Source organism: Clinocottus analis, unplaced genomic scaffold (assembly GCF_023055335.1).
Source record: "Clinocottus analis isolate CAN_PGR_092001 unplaced genomic scaffold, fCliAna1.0.p SCAF_16, whole genome shotgun sequence".
NCBI classification, from domain to species: Eukaryota; Metazoa; Chordata; class Actinopteri; order Perciformes; family Cottidae; genus Clinocottus; species Clinocottus analis.
The window spans coordinates 9,108,597-9,128,892 of record NW_027175887.1 but is presented as its reverse complement, the minus strand read 5'-3'; the positions used below and the strand labels follow the sequence as shown (position 1 = coordinate 9,128,892).

General features: G+C 45.9%; 1 protein-coding gene across 7 annotated transcripts in view; it reads right to left on the bottom strand.

The window, feature by feature from the left end:
• The window catches only part of LOC137786300 (BAH and coiled-coil domain-containing protein 1), a 61,263-nt gene extending 41,613 nt beyond the window's left edge, over positions 1 to 19,650 (bottom strand). For all 7 annotated transcript variants that reach the window (XM_068578072.1, XM_068578076.1, XM_068578077.1 and 4 more), the window contains exons 1-2: positions 19,441 to 19,650; positions 16,047 to 16,372 (exon numbers count right to left, since the gene is read on the bottom strand). In XM_068578072.1, coding sequence (XP_068434173.1) covers positions 16,047 to 16,218 — 172 coding nt within the window. In that variant the 5' untranslated portion in view covers positions 16,219 to 16,372; positions 19,441 to 19,650. The remainder of the gene's footprint in view (positions 1 to 16,046; positions 16,373 to 19,440) is intronic.
• Positions 19,651 to 20,296: the final 646 nt, after the last annotated feature.

The window sequence follows — 20,296 nt, the reverse complement described above, 5'->3', positions numbered from 1 at the left end:
CACTTGCGCTCGGTTTCTCTGCTCTTGTTTGTCCATCAGTTTTCCTGAGACCTGGGAGGGCAATGAACGTCTTGTTTTATGGGGAGTCAGAGGTTCACCCCTCCCTCCGTCAGAACCGCCCATAAATCAGCATCCCAGCATTCAACTGGCAACCAGGGCTCGTCGGAATGTCCTGTTCCTTTTCTTGTCCTCCCATCCTCTCTTCCTCCCTCTTGCATCTGTGGCCCGGCGCCTCCTTTAGGTCACGGGGAGCAGTGCTGGACTCGAGGGCCCTTGTTACAGAGACTGCTTTGCCGCTGTCCTCCGAGTTCTCTTAGATTGGCCTGTAATATGATAAAGTCCTGGAGTGATGTGTGTGAGAGAAACAGAAGGCAGCTCCCTGCTCTGGCTTCTCTCCGTCTGATGTAGCCTGTCAGGGGCGCGGAGACAGAACAGTGCAGATAACAGAGCAGAGACCAGCCGCACCAGCCAGCCAGCCCAAGGTCTTTCTGCAGCCCTGAATATAATTTGCTGCCGGTTCACAAGGAGAACAAAGGAAGAATGTTTCATTCTTGTAGCGTTAGCCAAGACAAATGCACACATTTTTGTTCTGATAACCTACAAACATGAGGAGGGACGGCACCTGGGTAGCCAAGGCCAGACGATATACAGTAGTACCAGGTTAAGTACACATTGTATAATATGTGTGATTCTCCTTGATTTCTGTGGTTGCAAAGCTTCTTAGCCAGAAGGACAACACTCCAGTTGGCCCGGACGGATAGCCACCTTCTTTCACTGTAGCAGCCGACATTGTCAAGCGTGTGCAAGGTCATTCATATCACACAGTACGTTATCTTATGAAATACGTCTGACAAACTGGGTTTTAAAGATCAGATATGTTTCCCGACTGCTGATGCTGGTCATCTATGGACTGCTAGGCCGGCTCAACATCTGCAGCAACACACTTGAGCAGAGATGAGTAAAATTAGGAGCATTTCCTGCAATCTGAGCAGAGGATAGAAGGTCATCCTCATCCCAACATGAGCAGATGAAGTGTAACATAGAGCAGGGCAGCCATGACATGCCTCTCCTCTCCCTTCTCCAGCTGGTCAGCCTGATGTAGTCTTTAACAGCTCGGAGCAGGAAAGGCACAATCCAAGGTCAAACCAGGGAAACGGAAGGGAGGGATATCATCTTGATCAACTGCCCATGGCTTGTCTGTCTGCTTGGTTGGCTGCAGAGCTACCATTGCTGTCATCCATCTCCTTTGTGGTGATCACATGGAGTCTGCAGGACAGGTGGGCGGGCCGGGCAGTCACGCGTCATCTTCCGCTCACCCTGTATGTGTCTGCAGGTCGTATTCAGCAACGGCACAGAGGAGGAGGGAGGCCTCGTGGGGCTACAGAAGGCTCGCGGCATCTGATCGAAGTTAACAGATGTGCTGCAGCTGCTCGTTTTGTTTGACATAGCACATCCTCGAACACACACAGATACACACCCACTCAAAAGGCATACAAAAATGCCCCTCTATGTTCGAAGGATAGAAATTGAAATCATATATTCTCTGACTGCTCAATGGAACTACTGGCAGTGTTTCGGTCTCAAATAAAAACCCTCCATCCCAGAATAACCATCAAACCGACTTTGATCAGTGTGCCTATGAGTGCACATGTTGGCTTTTCTTATTTTTCTTTAATATACACTTTGCTCTGCTGGCCATAAAACATGTCAGCACATACGCATTGGGCCAGAAAGCCGCAAGCTATGGGGCGAGCCTGACCAGGGAAATGATTTGAGGAAACCGTGGAATGAAGACGGCGAGTCATGGTTGCAGAGTTAAAGGGAAGAAGCACGAGGGAGAGGCAGCGCAGAGAAACCTCAGCTGGGTGTCCTCGTATCCACGGGAGAGCAGCAGCTTTCAGCAGGTTATCGCGACGCCAGTGTGAGCCAAGCTGAGACTAGACCTTGCAAAGGCCATAATGGAGAGAAAGGGGGAGGCGGGGGAAGACAGGGAAGGAGAATAAAGAAGAGTTATTAGGGTGATGTGAGGCAATGAGGGGAAGAGGGCCTGCTGAAATGTTTTGACACAGAAAAATAGCAAATGTGACACAGGTACTTAAACAACGGTTTGAAAAGCAAACCAGCACAATCTGTTTTTTTTCTCTCCTCTCGCTCCCCTTTCTTTCTCTCCGCTCAGCTTGACACACATACGCGCAAGTGATAGCTGCGGCCGCAACTTCCACAAAGTGCTCGACGAGCCGGCCCCATGACTCAGGCCCGGCCTTCATTCTTTGCCGGGTTGAGCGGCACGAGCAGAGTCTAGGTCCTTCACCCAGATTACTGAGATCCTAAACACCCCATTATTTCCATGAGCTCGCATGAACACCGGGCAGTCTGGTAGCATTAGCAGCCCGTGCTGGGAGCGCAACTTGATTACACTTCTGCTGGAAGGGCCTGCTTTATCAGATATACGTTGTTTTGAGCCATACTGACGCCGGCATCGGCCTTCACTTGTAGTGCCATGCGACACATTCCCTAACAGCCAGTGTGTGTGTGTGTGTGTGTTGGAGAGTGTGGTTTCTATCTTCTTACTGTATTTGTTCTGGCACAGTGTTCTATTGTGGGGCTTGGCTTTGCGCTCCTCAGATAAGAGAGCAGTTATGTCAACACTGGGTACTGTGAAGGAGCCGCCTGGTCCTGTTGACATAATACAACACTGCTTATTTACTCTGACCACAGAGTTCAGCCATCATCTAGCCTCTAATGTACTTATGACCAGAGGCCTCCTGGGGTGGAGCCCCTTCCTGGCTTGGTCCAGTACTGGCTCTCTTACCTTGTCAGGTAAGAAGAAAGACGAGGGCGTCGGGAATAACTATGGGTTGTAAAATAAAACAACAACCAGAGTTTAAAACAGACTGCCAGCAGATTCTGAAAGAAAGGGTCGACGAAAGCTTCTCACAATACACACAAGCCCTCGCAGACGCAGGCGGCATGAGTCTGCATATTGAGCTGAGCTGAGCAGCCCTATCAGTAAAGAGCCAGTGGAGCAAGCCATGCATAATTATGGAAGGGGGGGGGGGGGTTAATTGACTTCTTTGAGAAAGATCCTGATTTCTATCAGCCCGTACCATAATCATGTGAGCCAGGGCTCTCATTAAGCACCCTCCCTCATTTATCTCTCTTCCCCTCTAACCCGGTACCCTCGCCCTCCCTTCCTCTCCTCTCCTCTCCTCCTTTGCTTTGAAAAAGGGTGAACTCCCCCAACTGCTCCCGCTGAGTCCTCAGTGGGCCAGGAAAGGGTGAGGCAGATTTATAGCTAGCAACTACAGTGAGTAAGGTGCACACTGACGCATAAATACACGATGAGTGCACATTCACGCACACACAGTAGGCTCCAGACTGCAGTTGACCTGACTGGGACCTCAGTGCGGTAATGTAGAGGCTAGCAGGTAATAGCAGCAGACCTGTGTGTCCCTGTGGAATAGAAATGTTCTCCACACACACAAACATTCAGACATACTGTTTGTACCAGCCGCGACGACGACGCTGGTATTGTTTTTTACCTTGTGAGTGTGTGTGTGAGTCACCGTGGCAATATGTGGTCCTGGAGACTCCTGGCTATCACAGGAGCGCTTTGGAGCACTTTGTCAGGTGTTTACGCCTGTGGACAGAGTTTGTCACCGCTGCAGTGGCAGAACTGTGCAGGATGCTGTCACGAAACTTTGCAACCTAACTGAAGGCTGAGTATGCTCCCTCCCTCCCCCCGCAAGATGGCGTCTAGTTATTTTCCTGTTTCCTACAATGATGCTCAAACCACAGTACAGTGGGAGCAGCATCACAACAAGGGCTTTGAATTATTTACAAGCAGAAAGTACACACTGCCTAATGACCAGCATCCTTAGCACAAACAAAATACATTACGCTGGCATGTCAACACCTGCGAATATTGACTAAAACATATCCACTAAGAGAACCGTTTTGTTCCACATGGTTTTAACAAGACATAAAGAAAGCAGCTCCCTCCCCGTTCCTGTTCCTTTTCTCTTCTGCTTCCTTTCTCCACGTTTCTTCTACGTCCTCTGTAAAGCTGAATTCCATCGAGAGAAGGAAAGAGAGAGAGAGAGAGAGGGAGCGAGAGAGAAAGAAAAAAAGGATGACGTGGAGAGAATAGATGAAAAGTGACAAATGGGAGATTTCCTTCACAAGCTCATAAATCAGTTGACGCGGGCAGGGGCAGTCTGAGGCCTCCCTCAAATTGTCTAACTCTTTTTTCCCCCCTTTCACAGCCAGCGCTAACCACCCGTCTCCCTCGTCGTGCACACAAACACACAAACCTACAGAAACACATGTGCACAATCACACACACACACACACACAGAAGAACGCACACTGTCTCCCAGATGGTGTGTGCTGGAATGGCATCCCCACCGCTCTCCTCCCAATCTGCTTGTGGCTGACTGGCACAGAAACACGTCTCGTAAAATCACTTACAGTTAGGAGTGGTGTGCCCTTCAAAGCGGCGCGCCTTCAAACCAGCCCTGTTAAAGGGTCCAGGCATGTGTGTTGAAATAAATCCTGCTCCTTCTGTCACATAAAAACAGGCCGGGCGGAGGGCTGGGTGGTACAGCCGGTGCTACAGGTAAGCGGGACAGACAGACGACGGAAGACGAGGGAAACGAGCTCTTCGGAGCGTTTCCTTTACGCACAAAGCAGGGTGCCGCACGCCGGGTGAGGATGTGATCGAGCAGGGCGCACAGGCGCCCCGCTGGGTTTGGAGGGATCTGCTGAGTTGCTAGGGAGCAAAAGGAGTGAGCAAAGGGGGCCAACTGCCAGCATCCCTTGTTGACCTCCGGTGTTTGTTTGAGTGAATGTGCATCGTTGTTATCGATTAAAAAGCGCTGCCGTTAAACTGGACATACGCGGGCTGTGGAGGGAAGGAAGGCAGCGGCTACACCCTTGTTGTGGATCGGAGGAGGCTCGGTCCGCGCTGAGAAACTTGAGCCCCGCGCAGGACGGTCCCAGAGACCGCCGAATTGATGAAGATCCAAAAAGGACTTAGGATCTGCTTTCATTCTGAATGTTCACCATCTGCTTGGCTGGAAAGAGAAGCCACGGAGCGGGAGAAAACTCTGTCAGCTGACAGATGAGACAGTGAGCTTAAAAGTGTGTGCGCGTGCGGTGTGTGTGTGCGTGTATGCGTGTGTGAGTGTGTGTGCGTGTGTACTTGTGCAGACAGTGTGTCAGTATTGATCATCAAAGCAGCTCCACTTTCTGAAAGGAGATCTGTCAGATGGGGATACACACGTTCACACACATACACCAACAGCCAACCTATATATATATATATATATATATATATATATATATATATATATATATATATATATATATATATAATATTCAAATCAAACGTTATGTTAAAATGTTAATTAATTCCGGACCTCATAGCTTTCTCTAAAATAACAGACATCTGCAGCATCACATGTTCCAGTATGTCTGACCGTTCTGTCCCTCCCACTCGGCTGCATAGTTTACTCCACCTCCACCATTCCAGTGGTATTGATCCATCCAGTTGCCATGTGCACAGACGGCTCTGGTCATGCCACGTTACCAAGGATGACCGCTTCTCTCCTCATACTTCACTAGTCTGTCACACATTAGCCGGGAAGTTACAGACCTTCCACATCACCAAAAATAAACGGAACACACGTCCCAGTTTTGTTTCCTAACAACCGCACACACAAATCCACATGTGCACAACTACGTCCATTTATGATCCCTACAGCAACCACGGTCTGCTGCTGACCTCCAAAGGCCCCCTGCATGAAAATGCCTCGTGTAGGTTTCTTGTGAAATCCCCTGAGCAGTCGTTCAGCCTTTCTGTGACCCATGACTAAACCAGGAAGTGATCAGCAGAGATGCACAACAGGATTTCTGTTTCAGTGTTCAACATGCTCTCTCTGGCCACATGACCCCACAGCAACTGCAATGTTATCTGTATTCCTTATGTCCAGTTAAAAGAGAGCTAACGCAGGCCTCGGGGTCTGATGAAGAAACAGCAGACACACTCCCATAACTGTCATCCCAGATGCCGGGAATGCGATGTGATTTACCGCAACTTGCCGGCAAAAAGAGTAAACCCCACCTTCTCGCATGCGTGGGCGTCTGCACACCTAAGAGCAAGCTGTTCCACCAGCAAAACGTGAGCAATTCAAATTATGGGGTGAAAAATTAACACAGCTCCTTAAAAATTCTTCCCCCGATTACTTATGCAAGAGATTCACAGAATAATTCTGTGTATGAATCCATCTGCGTGTGTTATTATTCTGATTACTGTCACAGATATCTCGGCTCATCAACATTGTAATTGAAGCAGGTGGATTTACTGCGTCCACCAACAGCCCCTTGCAGAAGTAGAGAAGACAGAGATGGATGGAATACAAAAAGCCCAGGGCTGAGGTAGAATTAGGCACCTGCATCAGCCCCCCCGTCCACCCTCACATGCTGCCCTCTCAGCTGCCTGCCACTCCGTTTCCTCTCTCTCACTCCTTTTATACAATCTCTCCACCACACAGCTCCTTTGATTGCGCTTTCCCGTGGGCATACACACACACACACACACACCCGCACACAAATACAACACATGCGTAGACAAAAGCTCAAGCGCACAAAAACACACACTTCTTCTGTACTGTACAGAAAACAGTTGCGCCAGCTGAGTTTTGATTTGGGAAGAAAAGTTGCCTCCGCTACAAATCACGACAGGCACTCAAAAAACAAGCAGAGCTCAGTTATCGCACGGCAAACACACCCATAAACACACGCGCGCGTGTGTAAGCAAAATGCATAACTCACAAAAACATGCAAAAAGCACAGGAAACCACTTTTAAAGGCAAGTGTAATCACATATACACACACAGGCAGCCACCCATACATAGCAAACACACACACACACACACACACACACACACACTCACACACTCCCATTACACTGTATAACCAAAAGGCATTCAGCCATTTCAGCAGCGTTCTGAGCGCCAGCCAAGTGAGAGGTCTGTCAGTGCATTAGCCAGCATGTAATCATAGCCCAACCTCACTGCAATTAGAAGTGGTTCTAATTCTTCACTGGAAACACTGCCTTCTCCCATGGCTAATAGTTTACTTTACTCCAACAGCTGACAGACCCAACCCTGCATCTCGCTTCTGCTTCCTGCACACACATACACACACACACACACAGCTGTAGCTCATCCGTCAGTATGGGAGATCAAAATGGATCCTGGGAATAGTCCCCCACCATGCCACATCAATCCCACGAGTCTTTAGGCGGTGCCACAGTACACCTATGCAGCAGAGCTCTGTCTGTCTGTGACTAAAGACCTTCTCTCTGCCTTCCCTCCCAGCCACCTTCAATGGAAACAAAAAAAAAAAGTCCTATTTCACCAAACATGACAGAGAGAAATGACAGTGAAATCATGAAACAATTGCAAAAATGTAAAAAGCTGAGAGCATCCTAAAGGCTCTCTCTCTGTAGATGAGGCGGGCGTGTGAGGGGAGGGTGGCTAGATAGCGCTGGGGAAACGTTAGCTAATGAAGACCGAGGAAGAGGGAGCTCACCCTATACTGATGGTATTGCTATTAGCCTGTGAGCCGGTGCACTTGGGTGTCACTTCAAAGCATTCCCCGCTATTAATCAGAGACTATACAGCCCTCCAGAAAGGGCCCTGCTGGCTGTGCCGCTAACTACCCCCCTCAACATCAACACAATAGAGCCATCATTATGGCCGTTACGCTACGCCTCGGCCAGACAGCGCACCTTTATCTCTGCATATACCTTACATACTCGAGGACAATTAATTTACCTGCCATGTCTCAGAATAAAAGGGGTGGACTGAGGGTGGACTGGGTGGTGGCAGTGGGGTGTATGCAAGCACACATTTCCATTATGTAGTGGTTTACGTATTTGGGTGGGGGTTGGGCAGCACCTGGCTCAGGTTGCATCCAGCGGGCTGAGCTTCAGGCCTCGGGGGCTCTTTATGAAAGCACCTGCAAGAGGCTGCAACCTGCCTGGCCCAGACCCAAAGGTCCAACCTTGCCCTCCTGATCTGGCGTTCACCTGGCAAACCACGGGCGGGCCGACAAGGCTGACAGCTTCTCCCCTCCAGGCCCCCCGGCTAACAACAGCCGCTCAGCTGGATATCCGCCTCCAAACTTGAGGATTAACTACTCTCTTTAATACTAGATATATTTTACACAACGCTAATCCCTAACATACACTCCTTCTTCCTTTTGTTTTGAGTATCGTGATGGACAGCACTTTCCTCCAGGTCGGAGTAGGAGCCCACGGGGCAGGGGCGAAAAAATGATTCTCTATTTTTTGCTTTCCTCATCGTGAACCGAATGTATCGGCGAGGCTAATGGGGAAAATATATGGCCTTGTTTGCCTTTTGCTCGCTTCTTGTAAATGTGCACATTCATGTTACATGACGATGAGAGAATACGATACAAGACACTCTCCCCCTCCCCCCCCCCGCCTGCTGTTGTACTGTACTGGGAGCCTGCAGACTGTAGCAGCGCTGAGGGGATGCGATAACCATTCACCATTGTGAGAAAAGGCTGTCAAAGCGTTGTTTTTTTTTCCCCTCGCTCTCTCACTTTTCTCTCCCGCTCTCTCTCCCTTCGCTCTCGCCCTCTCGCGTAAGAATATAAAAAAAGCTGGAGCAGTGGTTGCAGAAATAGTCCTGTTTCTATAATTAGATGTAAACAGACGAACCAGACTCTCAAGCTCACTCTGTCCCACTGGCCCCACGGCCTCCTGGGAAGCAAGATGTGTGAGTGTGTATGACGTGCCAATGTGTGTGCGTGTGTCTGGGCCTTTGTGTGCGTCTGCTTGCAATGCACCAGTAAGTGTATGACAGCATGTGACACTGTGCATCTACTCTTGCTGTTGCTCTCCTCCCTTTCCCTCGGCCTGTCTGTCTCTTTCCCGTGCACAGACACAAACTCCCTCAGTCCCCTCCCCCACATTCACCAGAGGGTAGGTCAGTGGCCGGGCGTGCGTGGCAAGCAGAGAAGGCTAATGCATACAGCACCAGCAGACAAACACACATCTGTTGCTGAGGAGCCAGTCATTTGCCCCATATCCTCAGGACACATACTGTGTCAGAGAGGAGGCAGTGTAGCCTAGTGGTCACACCAGGCAGAGGGGACAGAAAAACACTGGAGAAAGAGGTGGAGGGCAGAGATGGACCTCTCGAAACGTGGACACATAATATACAAGAGAAGGGTGGGGGTGTGTGCGTGCGTGTAGGTGTGTTTGTGTGTGTAGGTTTGTGTGTAGGTGGGGGCAGACATGGTATAAACATGGAGGATCAAAGATAGACACATGAAAGAATTTGTGGTGTAAAACAAATTTGACAAATATAATGGAAGGGGGAGAGAGAGCGTTTTTTTTTTTTTTTTTTAACTAATCAATGTCAGAAGGAGCACAGGAAATCAATGCAAGAAAGAAAGAGACAAAAAAATGAGAAAGAGTGAGAGCAACAAGTTCCCGTTGGATTGAGGACCAGGCAGCTGGTTGGACGTCTCAAGAGACTTATTAAAATGGAATTCCTGATGCTAATCTTTGTTTTTTTTTTCACAAAAAAGGGCTGACACATCCTTGAGAGGCATGCTGCATCTCTGCATATATTTAGGAGCACACTTCATTGTTTGCTACTGTGTCACCACTGCCCACTGTTCCCGCCAACAGTCTCCAAAATCGTGGGCCATATTTTGAGTGTATCTGCACCTGATACCGTCTAAATTTATGGATCATAGTCAGCTATTTAAAATGGGGATGCCTACTATTCAGAAAGAATGACGTGCAGGTAAACAAAAAGAACTGCCGAGTTGTTAAATAGTTTTTCTCGTACATTACCTTACATGCTATGGCTGAAAAAGAATTGTGACATTTTAAAACTGGACTTGCTCCCATGCAGCTAAACTGCCATCTAACAAATAAAGAATTGGGATTTTTTTTTTTTCCAAAACTCCTCATAAGTGCACAAAAAAAAGTGGCAACACTACACAATTATGAGCATGGAATCCAGGAGCACCAGCGGAAGATCCAGAAGGGACAGACTCAGACGTTAGAGGGTTAACAATGCACCTGTCTGGGCCTCACAGTCAACCGCAGGGTGCCTCGGCTCGAGTGGGGGGGTGTCTGGAGAACACAGCCAAGCGCACACACGGAGAGAAGAAGAAAAAAACACCCACCCACCCAAACATAACCACACACGCTCCTACACCATTGTCACTGACCACAAATCTGCTCACTACAATAGGGCAACGGCCCTTTTTTTGTTCTTTTCACTGGACGATTACAATAATAAAATTTAAATTAAAAAACAAGTAATCTGGATTTTCTGCTTGAGCCGTTAATAATGTCTAACAGCTGTCACATGCAATACGGCCATGCGCTGAGGTGGGCCTGGGGCTGCCTGATGAGAGGCAGCCCGATACTGGCAGAGGAGGAGGAGGGGGGGGGGAGACGGGACGAAGGGGGAGGACGAGGGGGAGACAGAAAGCACGAGAAAAAGAGCCGAACTGAGATCCAAATCACAAACAAAACAGCAGCGGTTGACTTTGGGGCGAATGTATCAGTCTATTCAATCTTGCAACAATACATTTTCAGTCCAGCTATTTTTTATTTTTTGTGCGTGAGTGTGTGTGTGTCTGTGTGTGTGTGTGTGTTCGTCATGGGAAGTGAACAAAAGACTTCCAAAGCCTCGTTGGATTCTTAATGCAACTTCTCGCTCCCTCGTGCAGAGTGTAAAAATAGATGGGAAGGTTTGGAAACCCAACGCGCTGAAATCTAATACAGGAAGGTATTACCCTGCCCGTCACTCTCACCCGTGGGTCCCCTTTGTGTTTGTCCTGTGTACACGCCCCATGCTCGAGGCGAGGGCTCTGTGGCACCGTGCCACACGGTGTAGTGTGGGTGGCGGTCTGTTTGAAGAGCCCGTCTCAGGAGCAGCATGGCCACTCACGAGCCAAATTCCTCTCGCGAACGCCAGAACACTCAACCGAAGCCTTTATTGTCTGTGGGCAGTTTTTGTTTGTTATTTTATTAAAAAAAGAAAACGCAAAGAAACTGATTCAATCACTCATCAAATTGATCATTTCAGCAACCCGAGTGAAATTCATTCCAGATGATGTTACTTATTGTTGACGACTGGTTACCGGACACCTGGTGTGACGCTATAGCCGCCACAACAAAAGGCAGAGTTTAAATGACACCGATGCCAGAATCTGTTTGAAACGAGAGCGTACTACTCTTGTAACCAAAAGGTATTATTAATATGAAATATGCAATAGGCATACCCTTTTAAATTCAATCGACTGCCCTTGCAAGTCATCTGGGCTTCCAGTGGAAGCATCAGGGGACGGGGGACAGATGGCGGCGGCACCGGGCAAGGTGCTACTTCAGCCAGATGTAGGATGCCAACTAACACCTCTACCATTCAGGAAGACTGCTGCGACATTGCGTCTGACCCGTGTCATCTCACAACAATCCACAAACGAGCCTGACAACAGTCCAAGGTTCTCTCTCTTTTTAGAGCCGGGGCGAGCGAGAGAGGGAGCGTGAGGCCTTAGTAAATGGCACTTGGCCTGACATCCACATTCTGTTGCAGCACTTCCACCGTGGCTCCAGGATGCAAACCGCTTTTAATGTAATATTTAACATGGGTAACTCAGATTGTACACTTTATTTTCACTGGAATTGTTTCACCAAATGTTCACTGCACACATCTGGGCCTATGTATGTGCAGTAAAATCCTCTCATTACTTAAGCTAATGTTGATAAAGTTTTGGATATTGCTATGGGTTTTTTTGCACATTATCTTTAGCTATCTCTCTATCTATCTATGGGAATATTCTTGTTCTCAAGACCAGAGCGACAAGGTTGAGAAGAAGAAGTCACAGTTCTCACAAACAAGCCACTCACTGACTGAGCTCTATTCTTTTAAAGACCCTGGTTATAACCCGTCCTTTGCTAACTCCACAAAACACCTGTGTTTGTCTTTGAAGCGTCTTCTCAACAACCACAGACCCATGGGATATTCCAGCAATGAGACGTTCAATAAAAGTCTCAGTAAAGTTATTTATTCCCCTTTGGAGAAAAAAATGGGTGAAGGCAGACGGCATAGCTAACCTTTGAAGGGGGAAGCTTCTCGGATATCCAGCTAGGACATAAAAACCAAGGGAATGACAGGGACATCCTACCAGAAAACAATAAAACGGGTGGAAGGGACTGTTTTTTATCTTTAACAGCAGCCGTAAAAACACACCCAAAGCTGGGATCTGCAACAATGGCCCGGGGCAGGGGAGGGTGGCTAAAACAGAGGTGGCAGGAAGACCACCGCTTCCCAGACACAAGTGTCTTCCTGCTGGAAAGAAAGGAGCCGGAGAACTAGAGGGGAGGAGAGAGAGGACACGGCTTATGGAAAGGGAGACAGGAGGGATGTAAAGGAAAAGGGAGGTCGAGCCAGCGAGATGACACAAATGTGACCTTTGATTACATGGAGTGTTTAGAGCAGAGCTCAGCTGTGAACAGCCTCTGAACCCCCGCTGCTTTCACACAGCCACACCTCAGCCAGAGCACACTGATCAGAACAATATGGCTGAAAGATGAGCCCCCAACCATAAATGCCAGCAGTAAAGACAGCTCCACTGTGTCTCCTGCTTTGACACTATCCAACATCTGAATCCAGGCCTCACAGCCAAGTGAAGATTGTCTCCAACTCCGCGCCGGAGCCAGCAGGAGATACAATTACTATTTCAAAGCCCTTGTAAATGGAATGGCTGAATTAGACTGCATTAGATGAGTGTGTAGGTCTTTGTCTCAGTGTATCAGCAAACACACAAAGAGAAGTTGCTCCTATGTCACATTCCCAGGACACAGTGCATGCACAAAGTATAAATCCGCCACCTGACGTGCATTACAAACGACTGGCCCGTAGTAGGTGAAGATGGACGGAGGCAAATGCACGCCGACAGAATGTCCACCGGTTCCAAGTTAACACGCTTCATTGAGGAAGAAGGGAGGGACGTGTGTCTGTTGTTGCCTGATTGCAGCTAAACTCACCAGTATGTGTGGGCGAAAAGAAAGGAGAATTCCTCCCAAAATATGGTGTAACTCTGTAACCCGGCAAGGAACAATGCCAAGGCAGGGTGTTGCAACCGCCATCACTCTTTTCAGCAGCGAGGGTAAAGGGAGCCCTCGCAATAAATACCTCTGCAAAAGTCAGAGGAGCCTGTTTCGAAGGAGCCACATCAGAAAACCTGCCTCTGAATGCATTTTTACATCAACCGTGAAATATTCATGCTCTTTGTAAAGTATTCATGTGAACCAGTGTGCACGTTAGTCCCCAGGGGGAAAGTGCAGAGAAAACTGAACAGATCCAACACACTCAGCAAACAACATGCTCAGCTGTGCTAATGTTGCTAGCATACGGGACACTTGAAGGGACACTAATGACCTGGCCTGTCAAGACGAACAACAGTCGAGGGGCAGTTTGGTCAGACAGCGTTTGACTGCTCGTACTAGTGGGACGGCCCCGTGCTCATTTGGCTAAACGGACTGGGAAAAAACACAGATTGAATTCACTTGAACTAGGAATTAATTAAAGCATTCTCTTTTAATTCTTTGATTGATTTTGATTTTAATTATATTACTATTTAACTATCTTGTCTTAAGGAATTAAACATTTTAAAGTTTTTTTTTCTCATGTCAAATGTGCCTTTGTGTGCTGTTTTGACGAATTACCATCTTTAAAAATATATGTCATGAATACATGTGAATTATGCCTCACATCTCATCCATCAATTTGCGTTAATATATGCTTGACATTTCCAAATATTATTAAGATAATAAATCAACGATGGTACATCAACGGAGCACAATCACCAAATAATTCTAACAGCGCCTTGAGGGGATTAAGATATAATGTGAACCCAAATGATTCTCCATGTTAATTCAATATAGTACCTGAAAAATATATAATTAAGTCATTTTCTAGATCTTGAGGATATTAGATAGACTTCTCCCCCGTCACGCCCATCTGTTACTGACGAGGCTGGGGAGAACAATAAAGCACCTTTGCTGCTCATCGAACAGTGATGACATTTGGAGGGTTGGTCTCCGTGTTGGTGCGGCACAATAATACAACAGAAACCCCCAATCTGGTAGTGGAGCACCTGTACCCTGTCGCCAGCAGTGCTCCTCATGCTCTCAGAACATTCACGAGAAGAAAATAAACATACAGAGGCAGGCTCTGTGTGTGTGTGTGTGTGTGTGTGTGTGTGTGTGTGTGTGTGTGTGTGTGTGTGTGTGTGTTGCCAAAAGCAAGCATGAATGGTGAGAGATGAATGGTGAACAGTGCCCATGAATTCTCCTGAATGACTAATTAAAGCTCATGTTTATAGCATGATTTTTGCAATTGAATTCAGAATCTTTATAAAAACACAAGGAGTTTGAAAAAAACAAACATATTTAGTTGGCCTCTCACAATATTGCCTCTGCACAGTAGAATAGTTCAATATGATAATAAGAAACAAATAAACAAAATGAAGAATACAAAAAAGAAATGTCAGTGGTGACTTTGATGCTGTATTCAACCGCCTACAACAACCACGCACACTGAACCCATATCATTTCAGCTGATACGTTACATAAAATGACTTTAAAGGGCTAAATGTTCATGCTTTCCAGTGACCCAAGATTCCTCAGCCAATGCATCATACACCTGTGTTTTTTAAAAGCCACATTAACATTTTTGTCAGGGCAGATGGTTTCAGAACCTTTAATGCAAAAAACACAAGACCACTTATTCAAATCTCTTTTGTTTTACTTTGGCGGAGAAAAAAAGCAGCAATGTGATCAATTCCTGTGAAACATATATCAGTCTTCATTTTTAAAAAAGACAAACATATTTATTTCATTAAATCCAATACATATGAGCTGGCGCATATATTGCCTCAAAGAATATCATAAATCCAAAACACCATTACACGCATCACGGTTTTGTGTTCTCGGAGGGTTGTATACACGTCCACACCCATACTTTAAAAATATCAGCTGTGATAGATTATTCTCCATGTCTTTGATGTGAATTATAAATTGTGTCTGTTCAATCTGGAACTAAATGTGTGTAGCCTATGTATGAATGTAAAGGTGCACATTTGAACACACATTTGGACACAAGTCACTTGTTAAACCTGATGCATCCACTGTGAAAACATTTGCACTTCGACACTTTGCCCAATATAGAAGCAGGATTTCTCTACTATGGCTTCCTACAACCACCATACACTGTAAACCCAGGCAGACCTGTTCAGCCAGCCTATTCATTTGCTGTATGGCTGGAGGTATGGCCTTGGGTTTTCTTCTTTCTTTTCTTTTTTTTTTTTGGTTGAGCGATTGCTCTGGTGTGACACTTATCAATTTAACGTGAAGTGACAAAATCTCATTTCATATTCAGCCCCAGAGCCAGTGAAACCAGCGCCAGTGTGCTCCGTCCAACTTCCTATACGTGCAAACTAAAACAGATCTCAAATGCCATTTTAAATACCGTGGCATTTACCTAACTCATCAAATGGCTATTTGTTTAACTAAGATGTCTTTCGTACCGTTGATATATTTAAGCTATAAATGTGGATTCAGCTTAATCAAAATTCTCGATAGCCTTAATCAAATTTCAGCTGATTTATTAGCTGATATTTGAAGAGGGAAACTCTGTCAACAGCCACACCTGATCAGCCGTTTACTTTAAACACAAAGCCCCGATCTATTCTTCTCTTTCGTGCAAAAATAATAATCTGCTTTGCCACACCACATACACATACATACAGGCCACAGCCCATCACTCACATTGATGAATGCACACACGCTTTATAGCGCAGCATTATGGAAAGAGCGTTTGAAACAACAGCCAGCTTTAAGGCGGATAAATATTGATAAAAAAAATAATATGTTAGTCGCTACATTGGTACGAGACAACAACCGACGCGCGTGTTGGACTGACCTGAGTGGGGAGCCATCGGTATGTGAGAGGGGTAGTATTTCCCCGGCGTGAAGTGACCGCCGTGCTGTACGGAGCCGTGGCCCGAGGGAGCGATCCGAGAGGCGGCTCGGTGCACCAGGGTGCCCCGCTCCGAGAGGAGGTGCGCCGGAGCAGCGAAATCCCGTCCTTCCATTCCGAAGAATGTCGAGTAATCCGAAATCCGGATAGGGGCAGGTCAGGAAAATCAAATGCAACCCATATAATAATCCTTTCCTTCAGATCTTATGTGTTGCATTCAGTCGATCGCAGGCTTCCCCAGCCAAAAACGTAGCCCCCGATCATCTTTTCTGTCAAAGGAGAAATCCAGAGCAAATTTCATTATCAAGGAAAACAAGGAAGCCCGGTTAAGAAATGACACGATGCAAAACAAAAAAACAAAAAACACTGACAGTGCAGTAAAAAAAATGTAAGAGAAAACAAATCATTAGTATCGCTCCAACGCTTTTCGCGGTAATACCTTTCTGCCATATATCAAGGATTCACTCCCATTTAGCTGGAATAAGACATTTCTACCTAAAAGTGATGGCGCAAAACAAGCCACCGCGGAGAGAAACGACCAGCGAGGCGTCCAAAAGCCCAGTGAGCCTGGCTCTCATTCAGCTCTATTGATCAGCCTGGCTGGGGTAGCCTGTAGGCCTAATGTGCATCATATGGAGAAGAGCACTTCATATTCCACAGACACGGGGTTAACGCGCAGATGACACAGTCAGCTCTATGTATATTTTCCACAATGCTCATATCCTACAATATTTGATTCAAACAATTAATTCGGCTACCACGTCAGCAGTTGCTAGCTGTCACTCTCTCACAAAACAAAATGGGAAGCTTATTACCATGCAATATATTATAAATATATATTTATGTATTTATTAAAACGTGACGGCTGGAAGACTCAAACGCCTCTTCGCTATGTTGGAGGAGGAAACGTGTTGTCCTGTTTGGGTGGGTTAACATGATGGAAGCCTTCATCTCAAGGTGAACAACGCTGCTGCCTTCTCCTTCCTGCTCGTCCTATTGTCTCGGATTGATACAGGCGTGTTTCTGCCTCCAAAACCTGCAGCTCTCATTACACCTCACACTATATTTTCACATTTTACACCACAGTGATCTAAAATTAAAAAATAAATAAAGTGTCATCATCCCAGCAATTAGATTATATTTATTTTGCACCATCTGTAAACTACAAAATAACCAGTTTTATGATGAAACTGGCAATTGCAAAAATACATCATGCATCGGCTAATTTGCACAAGAAGGAAACTGCACTGTCAGTTCATGAAGTTTAGAAACAAATCATAAAGAAAGAGGCATGATATATAAAAGAAGACTATAATTAAATACCACTCCACAACAGTGATGCATCAGCTCCTGATAGACATGGGCTCTCTCTCTCTCTCGGTGTGTGTGTGTGTGTGTGTGTGTGTGTGTGTGTGTGTGTGTGTGTGTGTGTGTGTGTGTGTGTGTGTGTGTGTGTGTGTGTGTGTGTGTGTGTGAGAGAGAGAGAGAGAATAACTGCACTCTCACTGTCTTCATCTGCCTTGACCTATTTCAGGTCAGGTAATCAAATGGAGTTGTAAATACATTATAGACTACATCCTCAGTCATACCACAAAAATAGCATTATGTAGTTGAGATTGGGGGAGAGAGAAAAAAAAACCCATTTGAATAAATCAAAATTAAATATCACTGTTGAAAGATACATTTTTGTCTTTACAACAACCATCCAAACGTGACAGCTCATTTCATATGCCTCAGTGATGTCTGTGAGCAATTAAAAACAAAGCAGGCAACCAGAAGGCAGCTTAATTTTATAGGTCCAAATTAGAAAATAAATAAATCAATCTTACAGGACTGAATTTTCACAGTACAGTAGACTATATGTGTAGTTGTATCATCTCAATGTGGGGTCCATTCAGAGTTTCTGGAGGGCGTTGCAAGGAGTAACCAGCAAAATAAAAGCAAACATTAAATTACAAAAAAAAAAAAAAAATCTACATTTTACAATGTGTAAGAGTGGCATCTCATATATGCGATTTCCCTCTCAGCACTATTATCTCCCCATGTAGGCAGTTACAGCTGAGACCTCAATTCAGTGCCACATCAACAACAATAAAAGCCTTCCATACGAAGGGCCCTGAGACTAAAACCTCACCCATTGGAGCTTCCTGGGCTAACGTGTGTGCGTGCAATGTGGGTTCTTTGCCCTGTAAACGTTTAGGTAGCCTTTCTGATGCACACATGAGAGCAGAGGCTCCAGCAGGAAGACTGTGTGGAGATCCAAGGTGAATGGCCGCCCGTCAGCAGGACTGCCTTTGTCTCCACACTGAGAGAGTGCTTTGCAGTCAGCCATTACCTTCCCCCTCGCCATGCTGTTGCGTTCAGCTCATTCTGTACGACCACTTGCAACCTCGGAGGGAAATTAGTCAGTGAAGACACTGCTACTTTGTGAAACGTTGAAAAAAAAAAATGTACATTCACGTGCATTAAAACACGCGCGGTGGTTCTTTTTTCATGGCAGCGTCCGGATGTGCCGATTCCCCCCTTCGCCAATATACGCGAGATTTTTTCTTTAAAAAACCGTTCAAATGATCGACGCCTCTAATGCAATTCATTAAGCAGCTGTCAATTGCATTTACGGAATCCAATCGAAAGTAGAAACGCAGATAATAAATCAAATTAGGCTGTGTAGGTCGGCTCGCTGCGAGAGGCAGGCGGCAAACCGCGGCAGAGCAGGCGGGCATGGAGCGCACCTCGGTCGGCTCGAGGCACGTCTCCCGTCCTCTCCGAGCGAACTACACCGTTTAGAGTTGACTGCAGCCGGACTAAAAACCACAATCGGCACCCCGTAATAATCTGGAAAAAAGGGCTTTAGCCTACATTTTTTTCTCCACAATATATTTAATGCTCTTAAATATAGCCCAATTGCAAAAATACACTGTACGGTTCTAGGATAATTAAAACAACCAAACAACATGCAAATAAGTCGTTAACCAATAATTAAATAGTTAATCTAATTACCAAAAAATCCCAGCTCACCAAATAAAATCAAACTATTAACAATATTAATAATAGATATATTAAAAACCACAACAGTAGCAATAATAATATTTAATCACAACAATTTAAGATGATTCACTTTTTTTTTTGTCAGCCCCAATGCATTCACTAAATCAGTTAATTCCACGTAGGATACACCTTACACATCCTGTTATGATATTTTGTAAATTACAGCACCGCACGAGCAGCGTGTCACATAGAGCATTTTGGACCAGAATGCAGCCTCTGCCATCTCACATCGAAGACACAGACCTAAAAATATTTTATTCCTTAAAAAAAATATAAAATGACTACTTACTGGTGTGTTAAATCCTTGCATAACAATAAATTATATGATCACAAAACACAGGGTGGGAAGGAGCAAGGCCAAGTGCGACGCCCATTTAAAATAAAAATCAGAAATGAACCATGTGGCTAGAGTGAAACTACAATATCTCCATCTGAGGCTGTGCAGTAGCCTGCTGGTTCATATGGAAGCAGTGGGACTCGGGCTTCCGGCCTGGCTGGATCGTGGCTCGGATCTCCGAGCAGCGGTTTCTCTCCCGGTGCAACTGCGTACCTCGCGTCTCGGGGCAGGGTAAACACGCCTCCCATTGGTTGGATACCTGCATGTTAATTAGCTCGTGCCGCCCGCCCGGAGATTCGGAGGCCTCTGATTGGCCGGCAGAGAAGGCCAATGGTGTGGTGACTGGCAATGCTAAACAGAGAGAGAGGCGCCAGATTTAAAGCACGGGATGGTTCAAATCACGTACAAAAGAGCTCAGTGCAGCATGAGCACAGCTTACAATGAACAGGGCCCAAGCAGATAGCCTGATGAAAGATCTACAGCGACTGATCATAGAACATATATAAACACACATGCAATGCCAGAATTGCAATTCACTTGGATAATGCTCCAAATGTATTGGAATCAAACATATTTACATACCCGCAGGTGTGACATACAGAACGATCTATATAACAATATGAATAGTCATAACAATACCAAATAGGCCATGCTCTTTAGAAGTGCAGTTCCATGTTTGTGTTTTTTAGAAGATCCCAATTTAACTAAAACATATTTACATCTCTTGAATATGCCGACAAACAGATTTACGCACATCATAAAAAAGTCCCCAAATAGACAAGGTGATGGAAAATAAGAATACAATGCA